This window comes from Rhea pennata, chromosome 27 (assembly GCF_028389875.1).
Source record: "Rhea pennata isolate bPtePen1 chromosome 27, bPtePen1.pri, whole genome shotgun sequence".
NCBI lineage: Eukaryota > Metazoa > Chordata > Aves > Rheiformes > Rheidae > Rhea > Rhea pennata.
Genome location: NC_084689.1, coordinates 4,574,226 through 4,595,605, shown reverse-complemented (window position 1 = coordinate 4,595,605; position 21,380 = coordinate 4,574,226). Strand labels below are relative to the sequence as shown.

The window sequence follows — 21,380 nt, the reverse complement described above, 5'->3', positions numbered from 1 at the left end:
GAGCCTGGGGGTGCACGGGATGGGGGCTCAGGGTGCCGGGGGTGGGGGCCAGTCCTGGGGTGTCCCAGATAGGAGGGGTGTCAGGATGTCCTGAGTTTGGGGCGCTCCAGATGGGGAAGCTCAGGATGCCTTGAGGGGAGGGGGGCTGAGGGTGCCCCGGCCGGGGGGGGGCCTCGGGGGGCCAGTCTCGGGGTGTTCTAGACAAGGGGGGGGGCTCAGGGTGCCCCGGCCGGGGGAGCGGGGTCCCAGCCAGGCTCGGCTCAGCCCCCCACCCCCACCCCACCCCGGGGTCTCCGCGGCCGGGGCAGGGGACGGAACCGGCGGCCGAGCGGGGTGGGGACCTATGCGTCCTGCCCTCCTCCCCCTCTCCGCTCCCAATTAGCGGCAATTAGCGGTAATTAGCGGCCGCGCCGGCGGGCTATAAAGGTGCCCCGGGGGGGGCAGGGAGGGGGTGAGGTTCTGGCGGCGCTGGGAGTCCGGCCATGGCCGCGGGGGAGCTGTACGCGCAGGTGAGGCGGTGCTCGGCGCTGCCGCGGTGCTCGGCGCTGCCGCGGTGCTCGGCGCTGCCGCGGTGCTCGGCGCTGCCGCGGTGCTCGGCGCTGCCGCGGTGCTCGGCGCTGCCGCGGTGCTCGGCGCTGCCGCGGTGCTCGGCGCTGCCGCGGTGCTCGGCGCTGCCGCGGTGCTCGGCGCTGCCGCGGTGCTCGGCGCTGCCGCGGTGCTCGGCGCTGCCGCGGTGCTCGGCGCTGCCGCGGTGCTCGGCGCTGCCGCGGTGCTCGGCGCTGCCGCGGTGCTCGGCGCTGCCGCGGTGCTCGGCGCTGCCGCGGTGCTCGGCGCTGCGCATTTCCCCCCGTGCACATCGGCCCGGTGAACCGCTGCGGGAGTGATGCCCTCGCGCTGGCCCTCACCTCGAGGACCCTTTTGCGGGGCTGTGGGACCTGCTGGTGCGCGGCCCCCGGCCCCACCCCGTGAGGCTGCATCTCCCCCTTGGAGGAGAAGGGTGTCCCCGAAGCCCCAGCAGCCTGTCGCACGTCTCCGGGCACCCTGGCTGCGGCTCCCCTCGCTGAGCGGCCCTCGAAGCTCTTGCCGAGAGCCCCTGTGGTGGGACGGGCCGCCTGGCCGCTCCCTGCCCGCGGCGCGGGAGAGGGTTGGTCTCGGCTGGGCATGTGCGTGCCTGGTGGCTGCCACCCCCACAGGTCTGCAGAGCTCGGGGGGACGGTGCAGCGCCCCCGGCATGAGCGAGGCGCTGGCCCGGGTGCAGCGAGGCCGGCTCCGGTGGAGGCGCCTCCCTGGCGCGGGGGTTGCCTTGGCCCAAACCGTGGCTAGCGTCAGGGTGCCGATGGCTGCACCCAGCAAACCTGCCCTTCGGCTGGAAGCGGCTCGGCTGTGAGCGAAGCTGGAGAAACCCCTTCCCCTGGAGAAGGGAGCGCTGCTGTGTCCGCGTGGGCGCAGGCTGCGTGGGCAAGGAGAAGCCACCGTGGCCAAGGCGCGTTCTCGCGTGCTGCACCGGCAACCTCGGCACTGAGGCCGCGCAGCCGGCACGGGCTCGGCTGCCTCGAGTTTTTCCAGGTTATGCATCCGAGCTGGAGGTTTCCTTGCCGTGCGCCAGCTCCAGCCATCCTCGGAAAAGAGCCGGCAGCCTGAGCCCGGGGCGGAGGGTGAGCCGCTCGCCGCGCAGGAGGTGCGAGCCGGCCTGGCCGGCGGGGATGCTCGTGCTTCCAGCCCTGCTTTCAGGCTGAAGCCTGTTTAGTGCATTGCTGGGAAGCTTTAGATCGTGCAATTTTCGCTCCCCCCAGTGGCTAGGACTCAAACGGTAACGGCTTCCTGCCGCTGCCTTCTTTGCTGGGCCAGAGTTTAGCAGTCCTGCAACCTGATCTCGTTCCTTCCCCTTCTTAAAAAAACTGCCCCGAATGACTTCTTGGCTGTAAACCCCAAGCGCGGCCCCCTTCCTTCCCCTGCTACACTTGCAGGCTATTCGAGACGTGTTTTTATCAACTTTAACGGTGCGTTAACACATGTGCCTCGCACGCTGCAGCCCTGGAAACCTTTGCTGTAAGCCAGGCTTCCTGGATTTGCAAAATCAGCAGAATGAGAATGTTTTCCTAGCCCCCGCTTCCAGCAGGAGGCCAGCGGCGGCCCGCCGGGGCGGGAGCATGGTGTGTCAGAGCCCCTTCGCTGCTCTGAAATAGCTCCCGGAGCTATAGCTGATGGAAACGGATAGAGGCTCCCTGCTGCGGCCTGGAAGCAAAGCTGCCTCCATTAGAAAAGGAGAAAACCTCCCCTCCTAAACTCGCAATACGGCCTCGTCTCCGCCCGCAGGCGTCTGGCAGGGTTGCCGAGACGGGCGTCTGATGACTTGATGTACAGAGCAAGGGGACGCGGGTGCCAGCAGCGGGGCCGGACGGCGCGCCGCCTTCCCGGAGCACCCATCACCCTGCGCCAGCTCGGTGCTGCGTCTTTTCCCCCGCTTTTGCCAGTCCAGGGGGGCACCTGCAGCATGATTTTTTTTTTTCCTTGCTTGGGTTTTGCACCTTGCAAAAGTGGCCTGGTGGTGTTGTGCTGGCTGTTGCACCGGTGCTGAACACCTCCAGCCCTGCGGGGTGACTTCGGAGGCGATTTCGGAAAGACTTTTCTCGCATATTACTGCCTGAGTCTAAGGGTCCAGACCAGAGTTAGGGTCCAGACCAGAGTTAGGGTCTGTGTTTTGCTTTCTGCCTTCGTTAGCATCTAGCGTTCCTGGAGGCAGCCCTGGGATGGTGGAAGGGAGACTTCAGGTGGCAGCTGGGCACCAGAGGCAGGAGATGCCGATAGATGCCTTGCACAAGGCTGGCCACCATGTCCGGCCATGGGAAGCTGCAAGCATCAGGGAAGTGTATGAGGTGATTTATGTTGTCCCCATGCTCTGGACTGCAGTTGAGTCTCCTGAGCTGGAGGTGATGATCTGGATCAGTGTAGTAGCTGTCTGAGGACCTTGCTGCATGTGTATCTGCTTGCAAGCTAGCTATAGCTCCTGGGAAGAAGCTAGGGAAGGAGCAGTGTCTCACGGCTTCACTGCTGGCTACTCGCAGAGCCTGTTATTCCACAATAAAGCTAATATTGTGGGACCTGGTGTGAGCCACTCTCTGACCCTGGTAGGGATGAGCTGGGAGTTGAGCAAGATGCTCTGAGGGTGACCAGGCTTGGTGCCATGCAACTGCAGACCGTCCTTGCCACCTTAGGCTGGACCCATCTCCCACTCTGCAGCACCCTGCTGCAGCTCGAGCACTTGCTGGAAGAGCAGAGACCCCAAGGAAGCTGCTCTGACCCTAAGGCTGGGATCTCTGGTCTTGGGGGGAAAAAAACAGAGCCCTGCAAGCAACGCGATGGCTCCGGAGCAGGCAGGAAAGTGCTTTTAAGCTGATGCAGAGGATGCCCCGGGCTCAGTTGTGGGGGGAGGTGGAGGAAATGACTGGCGCTGCGCTACAGCGCTTGCGGCGCGGGGAAGCGGCTGTGCCTGTGGCAGATGGTGGTGCTGGACTGGTGCTGCTGCTATTTGAAGCATGTGGAATGTGGGAGGGAAGACACCTTTTTATAGTCCCTCTTAATCCTGCACTTGCTGGAGGAGGGGCTTTAACCCACCAGGCGTTGCTGCTTGCCCACAGGGACTGGAGTAGCTGCCCAATTTGCTGCTTGAGCTGGTCTTGGAGCTGAGCCAGGGTCAGTGCTGGAGCAACTTCTGAGCATGCCCCTTGGCTCCAAGGAGACAACGGTGGTGGCTCTGTCCGTGGGGGTGCTTCTAGCTGTTTTTGAGCTGTTTCTTGTAGAGGCTTTCCAGTGACAGGGAAAATCCACAGGGTCTGCCTGATGGTGGGGGGAAAAGGGGCTGTGGAACCTGCAGTGCTGCTGGACCGCGAGGCTGGGCTGCAAATGCTGTGGAGCACTTGGGCATCTGCTCCCACGGCTCCTGCTTGAGTGATGCTGTGCACCAGGTAGCCTGTCCTGGGCCAGAGCCTCGCTGTGGCTCTGCAGAGAGGGCTGCAGTGCTGGATTTGGACCCTGGTGGCTTCATACTTGACTCAGCCTCTTTGCCATGGGTCTCTGCAGGGGTCTTCTCCCTCCCATGTCCCTGCAGGGTGCCCGAGTGTGGATCCCTGACTGCACTGAAGTCTGGAGGGTGGCAGAAGTGACCAGGGACTACAAGGAAGGAGATGATGTTCTCCATCTTTGCCTGGAAGATGGCTTGGTAAGGTTGGAGCTGCGTGCCCCAGTGGGTCCCTCCTGTGCTAGCCAAGTATCCTGTGCCTGCAGGTGGGACTCACCTTTATGGCCCCAAACAAACCTGGACTCCTAAAGCAGGGAGCAGAAAGGTCAGCAGTCTTTGAATGCTGCCTGGATGTGCCCAGCAGCCACTAGACATCTCTGACAAGTCTGCTCCAGCAGCTGAGGCTGCTCAGTGCAGATACTCAGCGCTCTGCAGCCTCTGTGACCAGTCCTGCATCTGTCTGCACTGTTGCTCCAAGCAGGAGCCAGGTTTGTTGGGTCCTGCCTGGCTCCCAAACTGCCTCCAGCTCAGCTTGTTGGGCCAGCTGGGCTTGCAACTCCCAGTGACCAACAGTCCAGCCATGGCTGGCAAAACCTTCCCATGTGGCCAGTCCTGCCCTCCTCAGGCTGTTGGCCTGGCTCAGTGCTTATCCCCCTCCATGCATCCCTGCAGGAGATGGCCTACCCCATTGGGTCCCAGCTGCCACCTCTCTGCAACCCTGACTGCCTCTCTGGCAAGGACAACCTGGTGGCCCTCAGCTATCTGCACGAGCCGGCTGTGCTGCACTCGCTCCGGGTGCGCTTCCTGGAGGCCAATGCCATCTACACCTACTGCGGTGAGTCCTGCATGCTGCTGAGCCTGGCTCCCACCCCTGTGGGACAGGCGTGGTGTGCTGCTTGAGGTGCTCAGTGGGGTGCAGGCACCCATCCTGCCCCAGTGTGGCATTGAGTCTGCATGTTCCTCTTCCTCCAGGTATTATCCTTGTTGCCATCAACCCATACAAGCAGCTGCCCATTTATGAGGAAGAGGTGATTTATGCCTACAGTGGTCGGGAAGTGGGTGACATGGACCCCCACATCTTTGCCTTGGCAGAGGAAGCATACAAGCAGATGTCACGGTGAGAGCTGCCCCTGTGCCACATGGCCACTACCTGCTCTCCCAGACCCCACTGTCTCTGCTAGCATAGGGCAGGTGGAGGGAGAGGGACAGCAGCCACCACTTGATGATAAACCCAACTTGGGAGCATCCTCCGAGGCTGAAAATGGGAGGAGACTGAAGTGTGCTCCAGACCATGGTCCCTCCCCTTTCCTCTTGGACTGTCCCAGCCTCACGTATTCCTCCTGCAGGTATGGTAAGAACCAGTCCCTCATCATAAGTGGTGAGTCAGGCGCAGGGAAGACAGCGTCGGCCAAGTATGCCATGCGATACTTCACCACCATCGGGGGCAGCCTGGGTGACTCCAGCATGGAGGACAAGGTGCTGGCCTCCAGTCCTGTCATGGAGGTAGGTCCCTTTTCTCCTCAAGCTGTGCCCAAAGCCAGATCTGTGTGGGGACAGCTGGGGCACAGAGAGGCAGTTTGGTGCTCCTGCGGGCTGCCCCTGCATCACTGAGCTCCTCATAGCCCTGGCTGGGCCCTCATGCTCAGACCTCAGCCCTGCACTCCCCCAAGCTGCGTGGGTGTCCTTGTCCAAACCACAGCAGCTCCAGCTGTGGGCTGGAGGAGCTTGCAGCCACACTGAGAAAAGGGTCCATGTCCCTGGATATTCCAAGCGTAGCTGGGCATGGCCTTATCCAGGCTAGTGGTGCTGCTTGCTGGGGTAGTTAGTGAAGGAGGGAGAGGCAGAAGACATGGGTCTTGATGGTTTTGCTGCAAGATTGGTGGGTGATGTAGTGCTCGTAAAATGGGCGGTGGTGGGGTGGGGGGTTGAACTTCTCTACACAGCACTTGTGGATGCAGGGTTGGCTGAACCTGCCTGGCTTCCCTCCCCACCAGGCTTTTGGGAATGCGAAGACGACCAGGAACGACAACAGCAGCCGCTTTGGGAAGTACATAGAAATCGGCTTCCGCCAGGCATATGTCACAGGGGCCACCATCAAAACCTACCTGCTGGAGAAGTCCCGGGTCACCTTCCAGGTGGGTTTCTGGGGTGGGATGGGGATAGGGCTGTATGGGAGTCTCAGGAGCCTGGAGACCTGCGGAGGCCCCTGTGTCCTGGTGCTCCTGTAGGTGAGCTGGGCTGAGTCCTGCCTTCCTGGGCATCCTCCCAGGGAGCAACCTCAGTGCTGTTGGGTTGAGCCTGGAAAGGGGAAGGTGTCCCTCAATCACCAAATCCAGGGCACCTGGACCACCATGGGTGGGCACAGCCCCAGGGTCCCTGCCCTTGCTGGGGGAGTGGGATGCCCCAAGGTGACCAGGCCCTCAAAGCTTTTTTCCTTCCCATTTTTTTTTTTTCTGTAGGCAAAAGCAGAGAGGAACTATCACATTTTCTACCAGCTCTGTGCCTCAGCAGCCCTGCCTGAGCTCCAAGGCCTGGGTCTCCGTGAGTGCCACCATGACCCCCACTGCACAGCTCCCTGCCAAGGACAGACAGTGCTTGGTGGTCTCCCCTTTCCCTGCCCCATGTGACTGGGTGGCCAGGTGCAGAGCTACTTGTGCTGCCAGCTGGGTGCTGGATGGGGGGCCTGGACCAGCTCAGCTGCCATGCATGGGCTCCCTGGAGCTTGGGGCAGGGTAAGGGCTGGGCTAGGCCAGCCCAGCAGTGTCTAGGAGGCTGGTTGTGCTGGTTCCTGAGCTGATGCCAGCTGGTATCTCATCTGCAGGTGGGGCAGAGTCCTTCCACTACACCTGCCAGGGCCAGTGCACCTATGTGGAGGGCACTGATGATGCTGCTGACCTGGACAGCACGCGACATGCCTTCTCGCTCCTGGGTACTGTCCTTCCCTGGGCACCAGGGTGGGGGAGCCCCGTGTGGGGTGGGCTAGTCCGTGTGGCTGTTCACCCACTGCTTTCACCCCAGTGCTATTGCAGTGCCCTGGTGCAGGGGAGCCTGGCTGTCCATCAGGCAGACTAGGGAAACCTTGCCCTGTTCCTGCAGATGTTCCCATCCCATCTGGTCTGTGCAATGTAGAGGGGTTAGACCCTCGAGCAGGGAGAGCCCTGAGGGTTTCGTGCACAGCTCCAGGCCTCGTGGGGTTCATCATGCTGTGTCTGTGCCTGGCAGGGGTCCTGGAGGCTGAGCAGCTGGAGCTCTTCAGTGTCCTGGCTGCCATCCTGCACCTGGGCAACATTGCAATCAGGGGCAGAGACCGTTGTGGAGATGGCTGCTTTGTTGAGGTGGGTGGCAGCCTGCTGCTGGTGTCCCTGAGCCCTGGCGGGGTACCCAGCTGCATGCATGTGGCATGACCCTAGACCCGGATTCCTTGAGCTGCTCTGGCTGCAGGAGTTGCACCTTGACTATGGGCTGTGGGGTGCAAGCAGCCTTCAGCAAAGGCCACCCTTGCAGTGCTGGGCCACCCTAGCACCTGGAGTGACTGGATGCTGTCTGTCTGCAGCCCAAAGACAAAGCCCTGGGCCTGTTCTGCACGCTGCTGGGTATTGAGGAATTGCAGGTGTCGCGCTGGCTCTGCTACCGCAAACTGATCACTACTGGGGAGACCTACATGAAGCCCCTGTCCAGGCAGCAGGCACTTGACTTCCGGGATGCCCTGGCTAAGCATATGTATGGGCAGGTCTTCAAGTGGATGGCGAGTAGGGTCAACCGTGCCCTGCGGTCACCAGAGGGGCACCATACCTCCATTGGCATCCTGGACATCTATGGGTAAGAGGAGCCATGCTCCAGCCAGTGCTCTTCCAGGCTGGGCTGCATGGAAGAGCATGGGTCTCCTGAACTGGCCACAGCAGCCTGTCCTTGGGTGGTGACTGCTCCACCTGGGGCTAGGCATGCAGTGGTGTCAGCTGGGTGGCTGCAGCAGTCTTCAGGTGGCTTTGCGCATCCTTTCAGAGCTGTAGGCTGGGTGGGGTGGCTGTGCCCTACAGCCACCTCAGTTAAGTCCTCTGCTATCCTCAGGTTTGAGATGTTTGAGCTCAACAGCTTTGAGCAGTTCTGCATCAACTATGCCAATGAGAAGCTGCAGCAGCTCTTCAACCTGGTAGGTATCATGAAGATGTGCCTCCTCCCCACAGTGCCCTAGCACATCCCAGCCACACTGTTGCCTTTGGCTCTCTGCCTTGGGAATGCAGCTGATCCTTGAGTTCCCCACACTGTAGATGTAGGGCTCTGGGAGGCTGCTGGAGTTTAGCATGGACCATGCTGAGAAGCCCTTTCCTTTTTCCATGCAGTGCATGGCTAAAAGTGCGCCTGCCTTCTCTCCCCTTCCCCAGGAGAAGGGCTGCTCAGCTGCCTTAAGGAAACCAACCTATTGCCTGCAGCCTGTGTTGAAGGCTGGTTACCTCCATCCCTTCCCAGCTCAGTAGTCTTCTGCTCTTCCTTCCCCTCCCCCCCGCCCCCCCAGCATGTCTTCAAGCTAGAGCAGGAGGAATATGTGACAGAGGAGATCCCTTGGGTCTTTGTTGACTTCTGTGATAACCAGCTGTGCATTGAGCTCATTGAGGGCCGGCTTGGCATTCTGGACCTGCTGAATGAGGAGTGCAAGGTAAGCGAGGGGTGCTGGCAGCAGGAAGCTGTGCCATCCAGAACCCCCAGCTGCCCCTCTGACACACTTGCCTTTCAGATGCCTCAAGGCAGTGATGGGAGCTGGGCCCAGAAGCTTTATCAGACTCATCTTGGCAGCTCCCACTTCCAGAAGCCCAAGAGGCCCACAGATGCCTTTGTTGTCTGCCACTTTGCTGGCAAGGTAGGGAGAGCTGCGATGGGTACGACCTTGGGCTGGGAGGGCTCTGCCGCGGGTCTGTGCCAGCGGGCATGGAGCCTGCACTGTGAAAGAGCTGGAGGCAGTAGCTCTGCCAGTCTGTAGTCTCTTCTCATCCCAAACAGCTGGGTTGGCCACCCATGTCCAGACACCCTCCCAGGCTGGGGAAGCAGATCCTGCTGGTTGTGCTGAAGCAGATCTCTGGCTTCCAGCTCTCTGTGAGGGCTCTAAATATGGAAATTTTCTGGCTCTTTGGTGCCTCAGCACGACCTGAGCCTAGTGGTGGTTCCCATCACCAGCTTCTGAACAGCAGCTTCCCAGCAGTGCAGAGAGTACAGATGTGGCCAAGACCAGCTCTGACTCATGTCAAGACCTCCTGAAGCCCTGAACTGGCTCAGCAGAGCCCTGCTCTAAACAGGGCTAGGAAGCTCCCCAGGCTGATGCTGGTGCTGGCTTTGTCTCCTGCCAGGTGGAATATCACTGCAGTGGGTTTGTGGAGAAGAACAGGGACACTGTTCCGGAGGAGCTGGTTGGGCTGCTGCGAGCCAGCAAGGTGAGAGCTAAACTGCACAGCTGTGCACAGAGCAGGGACCGTGCAGGGCAAGATCTGGGTGACTTGTTGCAAAGGGATTTGCAGATTGGAAGTGCTGGACAGTGTTGAGAATGAACCCTGTAGGGTAAATCCTTGCCTGAGAGGGTGTAGGTTTAATGCCAAAAGCTCTGCTCAGCTTCTTTCCTGGTTGGGTGCCAGTAGATGGATGGGCATCCTGTGCTCATGGCCAGGAAGAAGGGTATTCAACCCTGTACTAGCAGACTGCTCCTGGACGCAGGAGGCAGATGCTGGCCTCTGGCGTGGGTGGGTGCAGGGCTGGTGCAATGAAGATGCTTCCCGGCAGATGGTGCCAGGCCCACACCGATGCCCTGCTGGTGCTGCCTGTGCAAGACGTGCCAGACCCCCAGGGCAGATGAGGGCCTGGGTGGGCTCAGCCTCCTAAGGCTCCAGCCCATGGACAGCGTGGCTCTGTGGTCCAAGTGCATCCCGCTCCACCATGCCCGAGGCGTGGGAATGCTGGATACCTCGGCCTTGCCCTTGCTGCGGAGGGCTGGAGTGTCTTGCTGCTCGCAGATTAGTAACGCTGTTGTTCTTTCCCCTCTACCCGATGTGACGCTGGCAGAAGGTAAGGAGAGGCTTGGAGGGCTCTCAACCACACCTAGGAGGGGTGCCTGGGGCTTGCACTGGGTTTTGCCTGGGGGGAAGCAGTAGACATAAGCACAGCTGGCTCTGACATCTGGCAGGCACTGCCCCCCCCCCCCCCCCCCGGAGGAGTGCCCTGGAGCAGGGTGGAGGGCTGCACCAAGCTGGCCTCTGTGGAGCCTGTGGGCTTTTGGGGCTGTGTCTCCTGGTGGTGGCTACTGGGTGGCCCTGGAGGGGAGATGCTTGTGCCAGGTCTGCCTGACTCTGATAGCTGCTCTGCTCTGCCCCAGTCCACCGTGCTTGCTGAGCTCTTCCTGGAGGAAGGGGATGGCACGGTATCCCTGCAGTCCCGTAGGTCTGGCGGGCACAGACTGACCAGTCGCCCTGGCCGGAAATCACTGCCTGGGAACAACAAGAACAAGAAGTCCATCGCCAGCCAGGTACTGAGCTGGGGAACTGTGCTGCTCCCAAGGCAGGGAGGGCGCGCGGGACACAGGTGCCCAGGGATAGCGTAGCTGTGAAGGGAGCTGTGGTGGGCTTTGCCCAGCCCTGGGCCCTTTGCCCTGGCTTGGGGCTGCTGGGGTAAGGCTGGCTCAGCCCTCTCCATGTAGCTGACCCCAGGGGAGCAGGAGCCCCAGGATATGCCTGCTGGCCCTAACTGTGCTTGTGTTGTCCTCCACAGTTCAAAGCCTCCTTGCACAAGCTCATGGAGATGCTGGGCAGCACCACACCACACTACATCCGCTGCATCAAACCCAATGACAGCAAGCAGCCCTTCGTGTGAGTGCTTGGCTGGGGAGACTGGAGGGTTGGGGACACGGTGTGAGGCACTGTCACCCCCTAAGCTGTGTCCTGCCTGCCCTAGCCCAGGAAGGCCCTGCATGCTGGCCTGGGGTCTGGCTGGGAACCTGTCCCAGTTAGGCCCTCTTTGCCTTAGGTTTGACTCCAGGAGAGCAGTGGAGCAACTACGAGCCTGTGGTGTCCTGGAGACCATCCGGATCAGCGCCTCGGGCTACCCCTCCAGGTACCCTCAGCAGCACCCCGGGACTCTTGCCAGCTGTGGCACCCACTGACTCCCCAACTGTCTCCCACAGGTGGACGTACCAGGAGTTCTTTGACAGGTACCGGGCTCTGGTGAGCAGGGACGAGCAGATGGGCACTGATGGGAAGCAGATCTGCAACCTTGTCCTGGAGAGACTGCTCCAAGTAAGATCCCTACTCCTCCCTTGATATGGAGGCTGTGGTATCTGAGCATCCCTTGTAGGTGCTTCTCCCCATCTTACTTACCACTGGCATGCCTGGGTGCCTTGGTGGGGTACAGGGGCTGGTCCAGCACAGCCAGGAATGGGTGTGCTGGCAGAAAGGGAGAAACCTGAATGGTCCAGACCAGGGGAGGCTGAACAAGGGGGAGCCAAGTCCCAGGACAGTGAGCAGTGCTGTTGGTGATGTGGAGCAGGGGAGCCTGGCCAGGATGTGCCTCGTCCGTGGGCCCAACCCCTCCCTTGTGTGCAGGACCCCAGGAAGTACCAGTGTGGGAAGAGCAAGGTGTTTTTTCGGGCTGGCCAGGTGGCCTACCTGGAGGAGCTGCGGTACCGGAGGCTGAGGGAGGCCTGCGTCCTGCTGCAGAGGCACCTGCGAGGCTGGCTGGCGCGGAGGCGCTTCCGGCGCGCGCGCGCGGCCGCCGTCTGCCTGCAGCGCTACGCCAGGGGCATGGTGGCCCGGAGGTGAGCTGGGGCCCTGGCTTGGAGCGCTCCTTCTGCAGAGGGAACGGCCGAGGCCTCCTGCCACGAGCTGAGAAAGAGCTTCAGCTCTGGGGTGAGCTGGCAGCTGGGGCTCAGCCCTGCTGGAGCCTGGCCTGAGAGGGCTGGTCTCAACCCGCGAGCGGGTTGTCCCTGCAACACGGGCTGGGGGTTTCTGCCCTCCCTGCCAGCTCTGGCACCTTATACCCGGTTCTCTGCCCTCCTTGCAGAGTCGCTGAGGTGCTGCGAAAGACCAGGGCTGCCGTGGTGCTGCAGAAGAGCGTGAGGATGGCTTTGGCCAGGCGTTCCTACCTCCGCGTGCACAGGGCTGTCCTCACTGTTCAGGCTTTTGCCCGGGGCATGTTTGCTCGACGCCTTTACCAACAGGTAGGAGCCTTATGGCACCTTGTAGGAGCAGGGTGTCTTGCCTGGATTGGGGCTGAGCTGTAGCCCTGGAGGTGGACGTGGTATGGCCCTGCTGCGCTTCCTCCCTGGTGCGAGGCAGGACCAGTGTGTTGGGCCTTGCACCCTGCCATGCTGGGGGCAGGATGGGAGCTCCTTGCAGTCACTCTGGTCCACCTCTGCCATGCTGTCACCTTGCTGTCCTCTGTGATAAGCTGTGGTCGCTTGGCAGGCTGAGCATTGCCTACTGGAAGCACGGGGCAACATTTGCTGGGGGCAGGCACCCCATCACCTCCTGGTGACAGTGCAGACTGACCCTGAGCGGTCCCCAGTTGCAGAGCACTGGCTTTCCCCCTGGTCCTCCCTTTGCTGGTGGTGCTACTGCATCGTTGCTCTCCCTGCACAGATGGTGCGGCACCAGAAGGCCGTGGTGATCCAGGCCGCCGTGCGTGGCTGGCTGGCCCGTGCCCGTTACGCTCGCCTGCGCAGGGCCATCATCTACCTGCAGTGTTGCTACCGCCGGGCCCGGGCGCGCAGGGAGCTGCGGCGCCTGCGTGCTGAGGCCCGCTCCGTCGAGCACTACAAGCAGCTGCACAAGGGCATGGAGATCAAGGTGATGCAGCTGCAGTGCAGGCTGGACGAGCAGGTGGGTGCTCCCAGGCCTTTACTATCCTCAACCTCTGCTTTTCCTCTGGATCCCACCTTCCTAGGGCAGGGCAGCAGCTGCTTGCACAGACTCCTCTTTGGTGGAAGCCGAAATCACAGCATCCTGCGTCTCTGGTCCCCTCTTGGCTGTGGGGTGGGAGCTGGCTCTGCGGGTGCATGTCGCCAGGCAGAAGTTGCATATCCAGTTCTCATTCCTGGGGTTTTCTTGGTGCATCCCTATGGACCTGAGGATGGGTGGTTCTGTCCTTCCCCAGGCTGGGCTCCCTTCTGGGTGCTCAGTTAGACGCAGCCTCGCAGCAAGGCGTCGCGTTGCCGGGAACAGCTCTGTCCTGGCACGCTGCGTTCTCCTGCCGAGCTCCCCGCCGGTAGCGTCTGCCGTCTCCATCTGTGTCAGCATCTCAGCGGCGGCTCTCGGTGTGCTGTCTCTGGGGGTTGGCCCTGTAGGGATGTAATCCCATCCCTGGGTGTTGGAGGAAGCAGGCCTGGAAAAGCCTGTGGAGTTCTGCTTTGGGTGATGACACAGGCTTGGGGTCCAAACAGCTCAAATAAGTGGGAAATGAGGTACTTGGACTGACTGCAGAAGATCAGCCTGGATACTTGTGGGCTCCTTCTGACACAGTGCCCCACTTGGGCCCTGTCTGATGTGTTCTGGCCCAGGCCCAGGAGAAGCAGCGCCTGTCGGAGCAGATCTCTGTGCTGAACGCTGCCCACGCCGAAGAGGTGCAGCAGCTGCGGGCCGAGATGCAGCGGCTGCGGGAGGATGCGCTGTGCGACACCCGTGTCCGGCGCCTGCAGGAGCAGCTGGCTGAGCTGGAGCGGCGCAATGCTGAGAGCAGGCTGAGCCAGGAGGTGGAGGAGCTGAGACAGGTTGGATGCAGGGGAGAGTGTCCTGGGCGCCCCTGTCCCTTGGGACAGCCCTGGCTGGACAAGCTTGGCCAGAGGTGCTCTTGCTCCTAACCCTGGCTTAACCCAGCCCTGGGTGCTTAGAGGCTCTCCGGGATCTGCTAATTTGAGGTGGTCCAAGATAGCCCCTGGAGGGGGACCGGGTTGGGAAGGAGACCCCCAGGCAAGGGCAGGCAGCCAGGGTTGGCCCTGCGCAAGGCTCTGGCTGCACCTGCCCCTTGGTTTTTCACGTAGCGCCTGGCAGAGGTGGAGGCTGTGAAGCTGCACCTGGGAGAAGAGAGAGATGCTCTGATCCAGCGGACGTTGGAGCAGTCGCAGGATCTGGAAGGTAAAAGGTCTCCTCTGCCTGGCTTGTGCTATCCCTGAGGAATAGCCTGGGGAACCAGGCACAGGCTGGCCCTTCAGGCTCAGTCCAGGCCCCTGCAAGCCCTCTTGCAGGAGGGGTCCCTGGCTGCCCCTCCCATCTTCAGAGGGGTCCCAGCTCTGACCAGTGCCATACAGCTTCCATCCTTCCTTCTGCCTGAGGGTTGTCACCGGGGCAGAGCAAACCTACTTCGTGTGTCTGTCTGTCCCGCAGAGCAGCACCAGCGCGCAGCGAGGGAGAGCCGGGGGCTGCTGCAGGAGCTCGAGGAGGAGCGGGCTCGCTACCAGAGCCTGGTGAAGGAGTACACCCGCCTGGAGCAGGGCTACGAGAACCTGCGGGATGAGGTGGCCTTCCACAAGGTGAGGCTGGTATGGACGTGGAGGGGCTCAGGGTAGAGGAATAGCGTAGCTGAGTGGCAATATAGCAGTCCTTGAACACCAGCCTTGCTAGGAAACCAGCTGAGCCAGCTTGGACCAGTGCCTCCACTGGAGCCCTTGCCGGGCAGCAGGCGCTAGTTCTTGCCTTGCAGCCAGCTAGTCTGGGGCAAGCTCTGAACATGTGGGAAAAGAGGGTTAGGGCCCAAACCCTGTGTGCTGGGATCCCCCAGCCAAGACAACCTGGAGTCTTCCAAAATAATCTTCCCTTCAGCTATTCCTTCTTCATGGTGGGACTCTCTTCTTGGGAGAAGCTGCCATGTTCAGTGTTGAGCAGGGGTGTTAGATGTGGTGGAACAGCCTTGTGCTTCTCTTTATGCAGCAAAGCACCTTCAGACGGTCCCCTTCATCTGAGAGCTTCCCGGGCTCCGAGAGCAGCTACCTGTCCTCAATGTCCACAGCCCCCTCACGGGATGGCTCTGATCTGCAGGCTGAGGCAAGTTGGGACGCTAGTGACCCAAGTCTGCCTGGTGGGGCTGGGAGGGCAGTGGTCTGTCCCTTCTCTTGCCGGCCCTATTGGGGAAGGATGTCCCTTGGTGCACCAGCACATGGCATGGGCTCTTGGGCCAACCTGTCTCCTTTCGTGTACAGGGGCTGGAAGAACGCTGGCAGCCAGTGCCGGAGGGCCAGCAGCCCCAGCCCAGCGGTGAGGCCATGCTGAATGGCAGTGTGGGCCAGAACCCCTTTGAGAAGGCCTATCTCCTCCTCTTGGGGCAGCTCAATGCTCTCAATGAGGAGCTGGCCCGGACCCGGGAGGAGCTGCGGAGGGCCAGGGCTCCTACAGAACCTGAGGAGAAGAAACCCCTGGATTTTCTCAAACGTAGGGTGAGCGCTGTTCCTTGCTGCAGGTGGGGTTGGCCCTGGCTCACAGCAGCTCATCTTACCTCCTCCTCTTCCTCCCAGCAGAACATAGCTGAGATGCTGGGGCTGGCCAGGAGCCCAGAGAAGGCAGCTGTAGATGATGACTTGAAGCATGCATATGATGCCATCCAGGTTGCCAATAGGTGAGTGCTGGTGGTGCACCCCCAAGGAGACTCTCTAGCTGAGGCTGGTTTGGGCCTGGCATTTGTGACGTGAGGAGAGTCCTTCCATGGATGCAAGTGGGATGCCATGCATACCTTGTACCTGTGCCCTGCAGGCTGCTGGCAAGCCAGCTGCGGGAGGAGAAGCAGCAGCATGAGGAGGAGGTGGAAGTGTTGCACCTGGACATCTGTTCCCTCAAGCAGCTGAGCCAGCAGCAGGCAGCCCTAATCCAGGACCTGCAGCGGCACCAGGGGCAGGAGGGGCTGCAGCACCGTGTTGTGCGGCTGAAGGAGGAGAACTGGGTGAGGAGGGCAAATCATGGTGCCAGGAACAGGGTTGAGGGCTAGCTTCTGCCTCCTGCCCTCACATGAGCCCCAGGCAGCCCTTTGTGGAGCAGTGCAGGGGACCCTGCTGTGTCCTACCAACCCTACCCTGCAGGAGGCTCTCAGGTGCTGGTGAGGGTGTCTGGACAGAGGGGAGGCTGCCTGAGCCTCATAAGGCTTGTTCCTGCCCAGGAGCTGGCCCAGAAGCTGGAGAAGCAGGAGAGGACCACACTGAAGCTCCAGAAGCAGCTGAGAGCCTATGCAAAGCAGATCCAGGACCTCACAGGCAAGTGCCTGCTTGAGAGGGAGCTGCAGCTTGAGCCAGGGAACAGGGTCTCCCCCGAAGAAGGGTGATGAGGAGCTCTACTTGGAGCAGGAAACCTGCCAGGAGCTGGAAGGACATGGCCTTTTAGCTGGGCTCATGTCACATCATGCCTCTTACTGGGAGCTCCCAGGCAGCCCTCTTTGGGCATGGCCCTGGCTCCAGTGCGCTTGCATCCTCTCCAAGGCATGGTAAATAGGATCTTTTCCCTCTCAATCACCTCTGGGGACCTTCCCTTTCTGCACCACGGCTGAAGGATCCAGCACCATGGAGCAGATGTGCAACCATGCCAGGAGGAGGGGGGAGCTGGTGGTGGTTGATAGCTCCTGGCTTCCCTCCCTGGGACAGGGCTCACTCCTAGTCCCATAGTAGGATTTGACCTGTGCTTCTTTCCCCAGTAAGGAAAGAAGTCACTTGGCCAGGACAGGAGCCAGCAGGGTCCCCAAAGGTGTCATCCCCAGCTGGGTCGTCCCAGGCCATGCTGGCATGGAGAATGGAGGATGAAGGGCGCATCATCAAGACCATCATTACAGGTAGGATAGGGAGGGAGGGAGATTCCTTACTTCACAGTTTACCCACCTCAGCTTGGTCCCTACAAGTCCCTGGCAGGGCTCGTTGCCTGATGCGTGTGGGCTTCTCCTTTCCACATTGCTGGGGCAGGATTCTGCGCAGCTTAGGACCAGTTTTCTGTAGCTGCTTGGGTGCCAACAGTGTTCTCTCCTCCAGACTACAGACTGCAGAGCAGTCCGGGGGTGCTCCCAGACCTGCCAGCCTACATCCTCTTCATGTGCTTCCGGCATGCAGACCACTGCTGTGACGAGCCCCGGGCCCGCTCGCTCCTGGATGCTGCTATTAATGCCATCAAGAGAGTCATGAAGGTACTGGGCAGAGCGAGGGGGATTTGTCTCTTGGGCCTAGCGTGTGCCAGGCTGTTCCCAGTTTGAGCTTCTCCCAGAGTGGGAGGGTGCCCTTGGGCATTACAGGGCTCCTGCTGGAAGGTCTGACTGCACATCAGTGCTGGTCCGCAACCTGAAGCGCCCTGATGTGGGGCAGGGAGTGTGAGGCCTGCTGGATTTAGGGGACTGGTGCTCCATCAGGCTGCAGATAGTGAGAGTCAGGGAGCTGAAGTGGAATCTGCTGCTCTTGCTGCTGGAGCCTCACTGATCCCATGTTGGGGCTGGGACTCTGCCCTGCCCCTTGCTGTCCCCTCCTGCAGAAGCACAGTGATGACTTTGATGTGGTGGCACTGTGGCTTGCCAATGCTTGCCGACTCCTGAACTGCCTGCGCCAGTATGGCAAGGATGAGGTAGGACTGAGCCCCCCAGGGGCTGTGATACCCCCATGGGAGGGATGGGAGCTGATCGGGGATGGGGTGACCATCCCAACCTGGTACCAGGTATCACTGGGCTTTGGGGCTCCATCCTCTAGGCCTACACAGCATGGAAATATGCTGGGCTGACCCTGCCCCTTGCTCAGGCCCTGTGGCTCCTGGAGGGTCGGGTGGGTACCCAGTGGCATCACCTGGGGCTTTGCCCCCCTGACCCAGCCCCTGCCCTGCAGAGTTACTGGCAGGCAAACACAGCGAGGCAGAACATGCATCGGCTGCGCAACGTGGACCAGCAGGAGGCCTGCCGGAGCCTGGATTCCCTGGCCATCCAGCTCTACCAGCAGCTCATCCGCACTGCTGAGAAGCGCCTGAAACCCATGATTGGTATGGCTGGGGCTGGGGGGGGGAGGGGTGCACAAGGTAGCCTGTGGCATGTGAGGGGTGGGAGCTGGCTCAGCACAGCTGCCCTTGGCTGCCCAAACTGTTCTTGCAGCCATGAGGGTTGTACCAAGAGGGGCAGGGAGGGCTCTGGTCTGAACTGTGGAAGATGCCCTGGACTGAGGCTGTCCTTCCATGGCAAACACCCAGGCATCTCCAGGTAGGACTTGGAGGGAGTGCCGAAGTGGGGAGGTCAAGTCCCTGGAGATCTTGGGAGACTGAGCATGCCCTCATGACCAGCTCTGCCACCTCCCAGCATGGGGCCCACTGGGGAGGGAAGTGCCCCTGAGGGCTGGGGCACCTCTGCTGCCACTGGTCCCCCATACCCAGGGCTGAGCTGCTGGATGTTCAAGGGGTGACACAGCATCTCCTCTCTGCTGTGGCCAGGCTGGGCCCTCCACCATGACCAGACTGAGCCTTCTTTGCCCTTTAGTTGCTGCGATGCTGGAAAGTGAGACCATCCAGGGCTTGTCCTCTGCTTGCCCCCCTGGCCTTCGCCGGCCCTCGGCAGCCCCTGTCCACACGCTGCCCAAGCTGCTGCAGCAGCTGGGCTCCTTCCATGAGGCACTGAATTGCCAAGGGCTGCCTGCTGCTGTGGTGCACCAGGCCCTCCGCCAGCTCCTCTTCCTCATCAGCGGCACCACCCTCAACTACCTGCTGCTGAGGAAGGATGCTTGCTCCTGGAGCCGTGGGATCCAGCTCAGGTTGGTCGGGGTGGCTGGGCGGGGGCTTGGTTTGGGTTGTGCCCAGGGACCTGGCACAGTGCCTGCCTCCCTACGGCCTGGTCTCCCGTGCAGGTACAACATCAGCCAGCTGGAGCAGTGGCTGCGGGCAGAGGGGCTGCACCAGAGCGGGGCCCGTGAGGTGCTCGAGCCCTGGTGCAGGCTGCCCAGCTGCTCCAGGTAAAGAAGGCCACAGAGGAGGATGCTGGAGCTATCTGCAGCCTGTGCACAGTGCTGTCGACACAGCAGGTACCACGGTGCTAGGGTTGGCCATGCGCTCACCTGAGATCCCCATTCCTTCACCCCAGACCTGCTCAGCCTCCCTGGGTGCACTGAGCTCTGGCAGACCTGACATGGCACTGGGATTAGGGGGGCAGCTGGTCCCTGCTGACGGTATCTCCTGCAGGTTGTGAAGATCCTGCGGGCTTATACCCCTGCTGCCGGGCTGGAGGAGCGTGTGAGCCCCAGCTTCATCAGCAGTGTTGAGGTGAGCAGGGTGCTGGGTCTAGCACCGTGGGGCCCTGCCCCGCAGGGGTTACCCCTCCTGGCCCCCAGGGTGGTGCGGGATGTTGGAGGGTTGTCTCCCTGCAGAAACGCCTGCAGGAGCAGAACCCAGAGGGCCCTAGCCAGCTCCTGGTGGACACGTGTCACCTCTTCCCTGTGCATCTGCCCTTCTCTGCCTCCTCTGTGCACCTGGATGAGCTTCGCATCCCTGACAGCATTGACTTGGCCTTCCTCCTCCGCGCCTGAGCCCACACCTGGTGGTCCCGCAGTGGTGGCAGTGCCCAGCTGAGCATCAGGATGAGTCTGAATCTCCTCTGGGATAAGAAGGCCACTAAGAATAGGAGATAGCTATTTATTTATTGAAACTCATGTGTGTTGTTTGTGGCACAGCCAGGGCCTGTGGAGGTCCTGTGCTGAGGCCTTCAACCATTTTTTTTAATCCTTTGAAGTTAATAAAAGTCTTTGCAGATAACTTGGAGCCTGGAGCTGTCTTTGGAGGATGCTCTGCCCTTTGGGTGGTGCGAGGGGTGGTGCTCTCCCTGGGCCTTGTGGCCAGGAGCTGGGTGCTGTGCCCAGGAGGGAGCTGGGGCTCTGTCCCTGGGTCCCAGCTGGGTCTGTGGGCACATGCAGCCCTGGAGGCAGTGGGCTATGCTGGGGTGGAATGGGGTGTTAGTGGCCGGAGTTTGAGGTGGGAGCACGTAGGGTGGTGGAGCCCATCACATTCAACTCCTCAGTGGGAGCTCTTGCCCTTGCAGGGGCTCGGCGCGCTCACAGCCCTTCATTTCAGACAGAGCTTCTGGGGCACTTATTGCTGGTGTAACCTCAATCATGAGACCTCTGGCTTCGGGCGTCTCCTTCAAAACCAAGCTTTCCTGCCCTACTCCTCTGGGAGCCGCCGGGTGCCTGCCCGCCCCTGCCCTGCAGCACCCCTGGACACAGTGAAGGGTGTGCTTTTTAATGTCAGTTATAATAAAATATTTTTACAGAGCCCAAAAAAGTCAAAATAGTGCAAAACATCTCACTGTCATGCATCCATGGGAGTCCCCGCCGGCAGCGCCGGGCGGGTATTTACAGACACGCGGGCGTCATCGACGAGTATGCTACATGAGCAGAGTTGGTCGGTTCAATCACATGCCGAACAGGAGCTGTCGGGGAGGAGGGGGCACGCGGGGAAGGGGGGCCGGGAGCCGCGGCGGGCCGAGGCCGCGTGTGCGGGGGCCGAGGGCTGAGCCCCAGCCCGGTCGCGCTCGAGCAGCAGTTAGAAAAAGAGGGTGTAAACATTGAACGGAAACGAGAGTGAACGGCTAAACCCTTTGGTCCCAGGCGAATCCTATAGAAAACGGGGCGGGAGCGAGGGGCCGGGCTGGGATACCCTGTTTTTTTTTTTTTTTTTTTGGGGGGGGGGGGGGGCCGGGGGGGGAGGTATATTGACTTTGGGGGTTAAATCCGGGCTCTGCCTGCCCTAGCCGGGGGGGCTGTCGCCGTCCCCGTCCCCCAGCCGCCCGCACGAGACACGCACACCACTGACCACGGGGCCACGACAGCAAAGGGCAACCGGGGCTGGGGGGAGCCTCTGGGCTGCACAGTTTGGGGTGGGGGGGGGGCGGATCTGGCTTGTGCCACAGAGGTCCCTTGGGTGCTGCTGGGACCTTGCGACGAGCAGGGCCGGCCGTGCGCGTCCCGGCGAGCCAGAGCCGAGGACGACGGGTCGCTCGTGCGGGGGTGCACCCGGTCCTCACCCCCCCCGCCTCCCCACTGCCCCCCAACTTCCAGCCCTGGCACCCCCGGAGCTGCGTCCCCTTGTTGCGGAGCTGGGGGGAGGCACAGGGAAGACGGGATCTGGGCTAGGGGAGCTTCTGGGGCGCCCCGGTGCCATGTGGGCCCCCCCCCATAGCCCTTGCGCACAGTGGGGTGGGGGGGTGGGGGGGGCTGCGTCCCCCTGCCCCGGGTATGTACAGCTATTTACACATGTACAGAGCGCTCGGCCCCGCTCCAGGACACGGCCCCGCTCCGTGTGCCGGGCGCGCGGCCCCGTCCCGCGTCCCTCACACCCCCCCCCACCACCCACCCACCCACCCAGGGCCAGGACCCCCACCCCACCCCGGGGCCGCCCTGGCGATACCAGATGGG

At 61.5% G+C, this 21,380-nt stretch overlaps 1 protein-coding gene across 1 annotated transcript; it reads left to right on the top strand.

Annotated features, from left to right (window-relative positions):
* Positions 1–482: 482 nt before the first annotated feature.
* Positions 483–19,496, top strand: LOC134151764 (unconventional myosin-Vb-like). The gene is given in 38 exon segments (XM_062596591.1): positions 483–509; positions 4,109–4,219; positions 4,691–4,853; positions 4,991–5,135; positions 5,365–5,521; positions 6,013–6,153; positions 6,478–6,559; positions 6,840–6,947; positions 7,241–7,353; positions 7,572–7,837; positions 8,087–8,168; positions 8,532–8,672; positions 8,751–8,873; positions 9,358–9,441; positions 10,374–10,523; positions 10,766–10,863; positions 11,021–11,107; positions 11,178–11,289; positions 11,596–11,807; positions 12,053–12,209; positions 12,631–12,870; positions 13,548–13,757; positions 14,028–14,121; positions 14,371–14,525; positions 14,914–15,027; positions 15,183–15,416; positions 15,495–15,595; positions 15,730–15,916; positions 16,130–16,223; positions 16,658–16,792; positions 16,986–17,137; positions 17,476–17,565; positions 17,820–17,970; positions 18,458–18,728; positions 18,822–18,898; positions 18,901–18,995; positions 19,153–19,233; positions 19,338–19,496. Coding segments are annotated over 38 exon segments (5,199 nt in total).
* Positions 19,497–21,380: the final 1,884 nt, after the last annotated feature.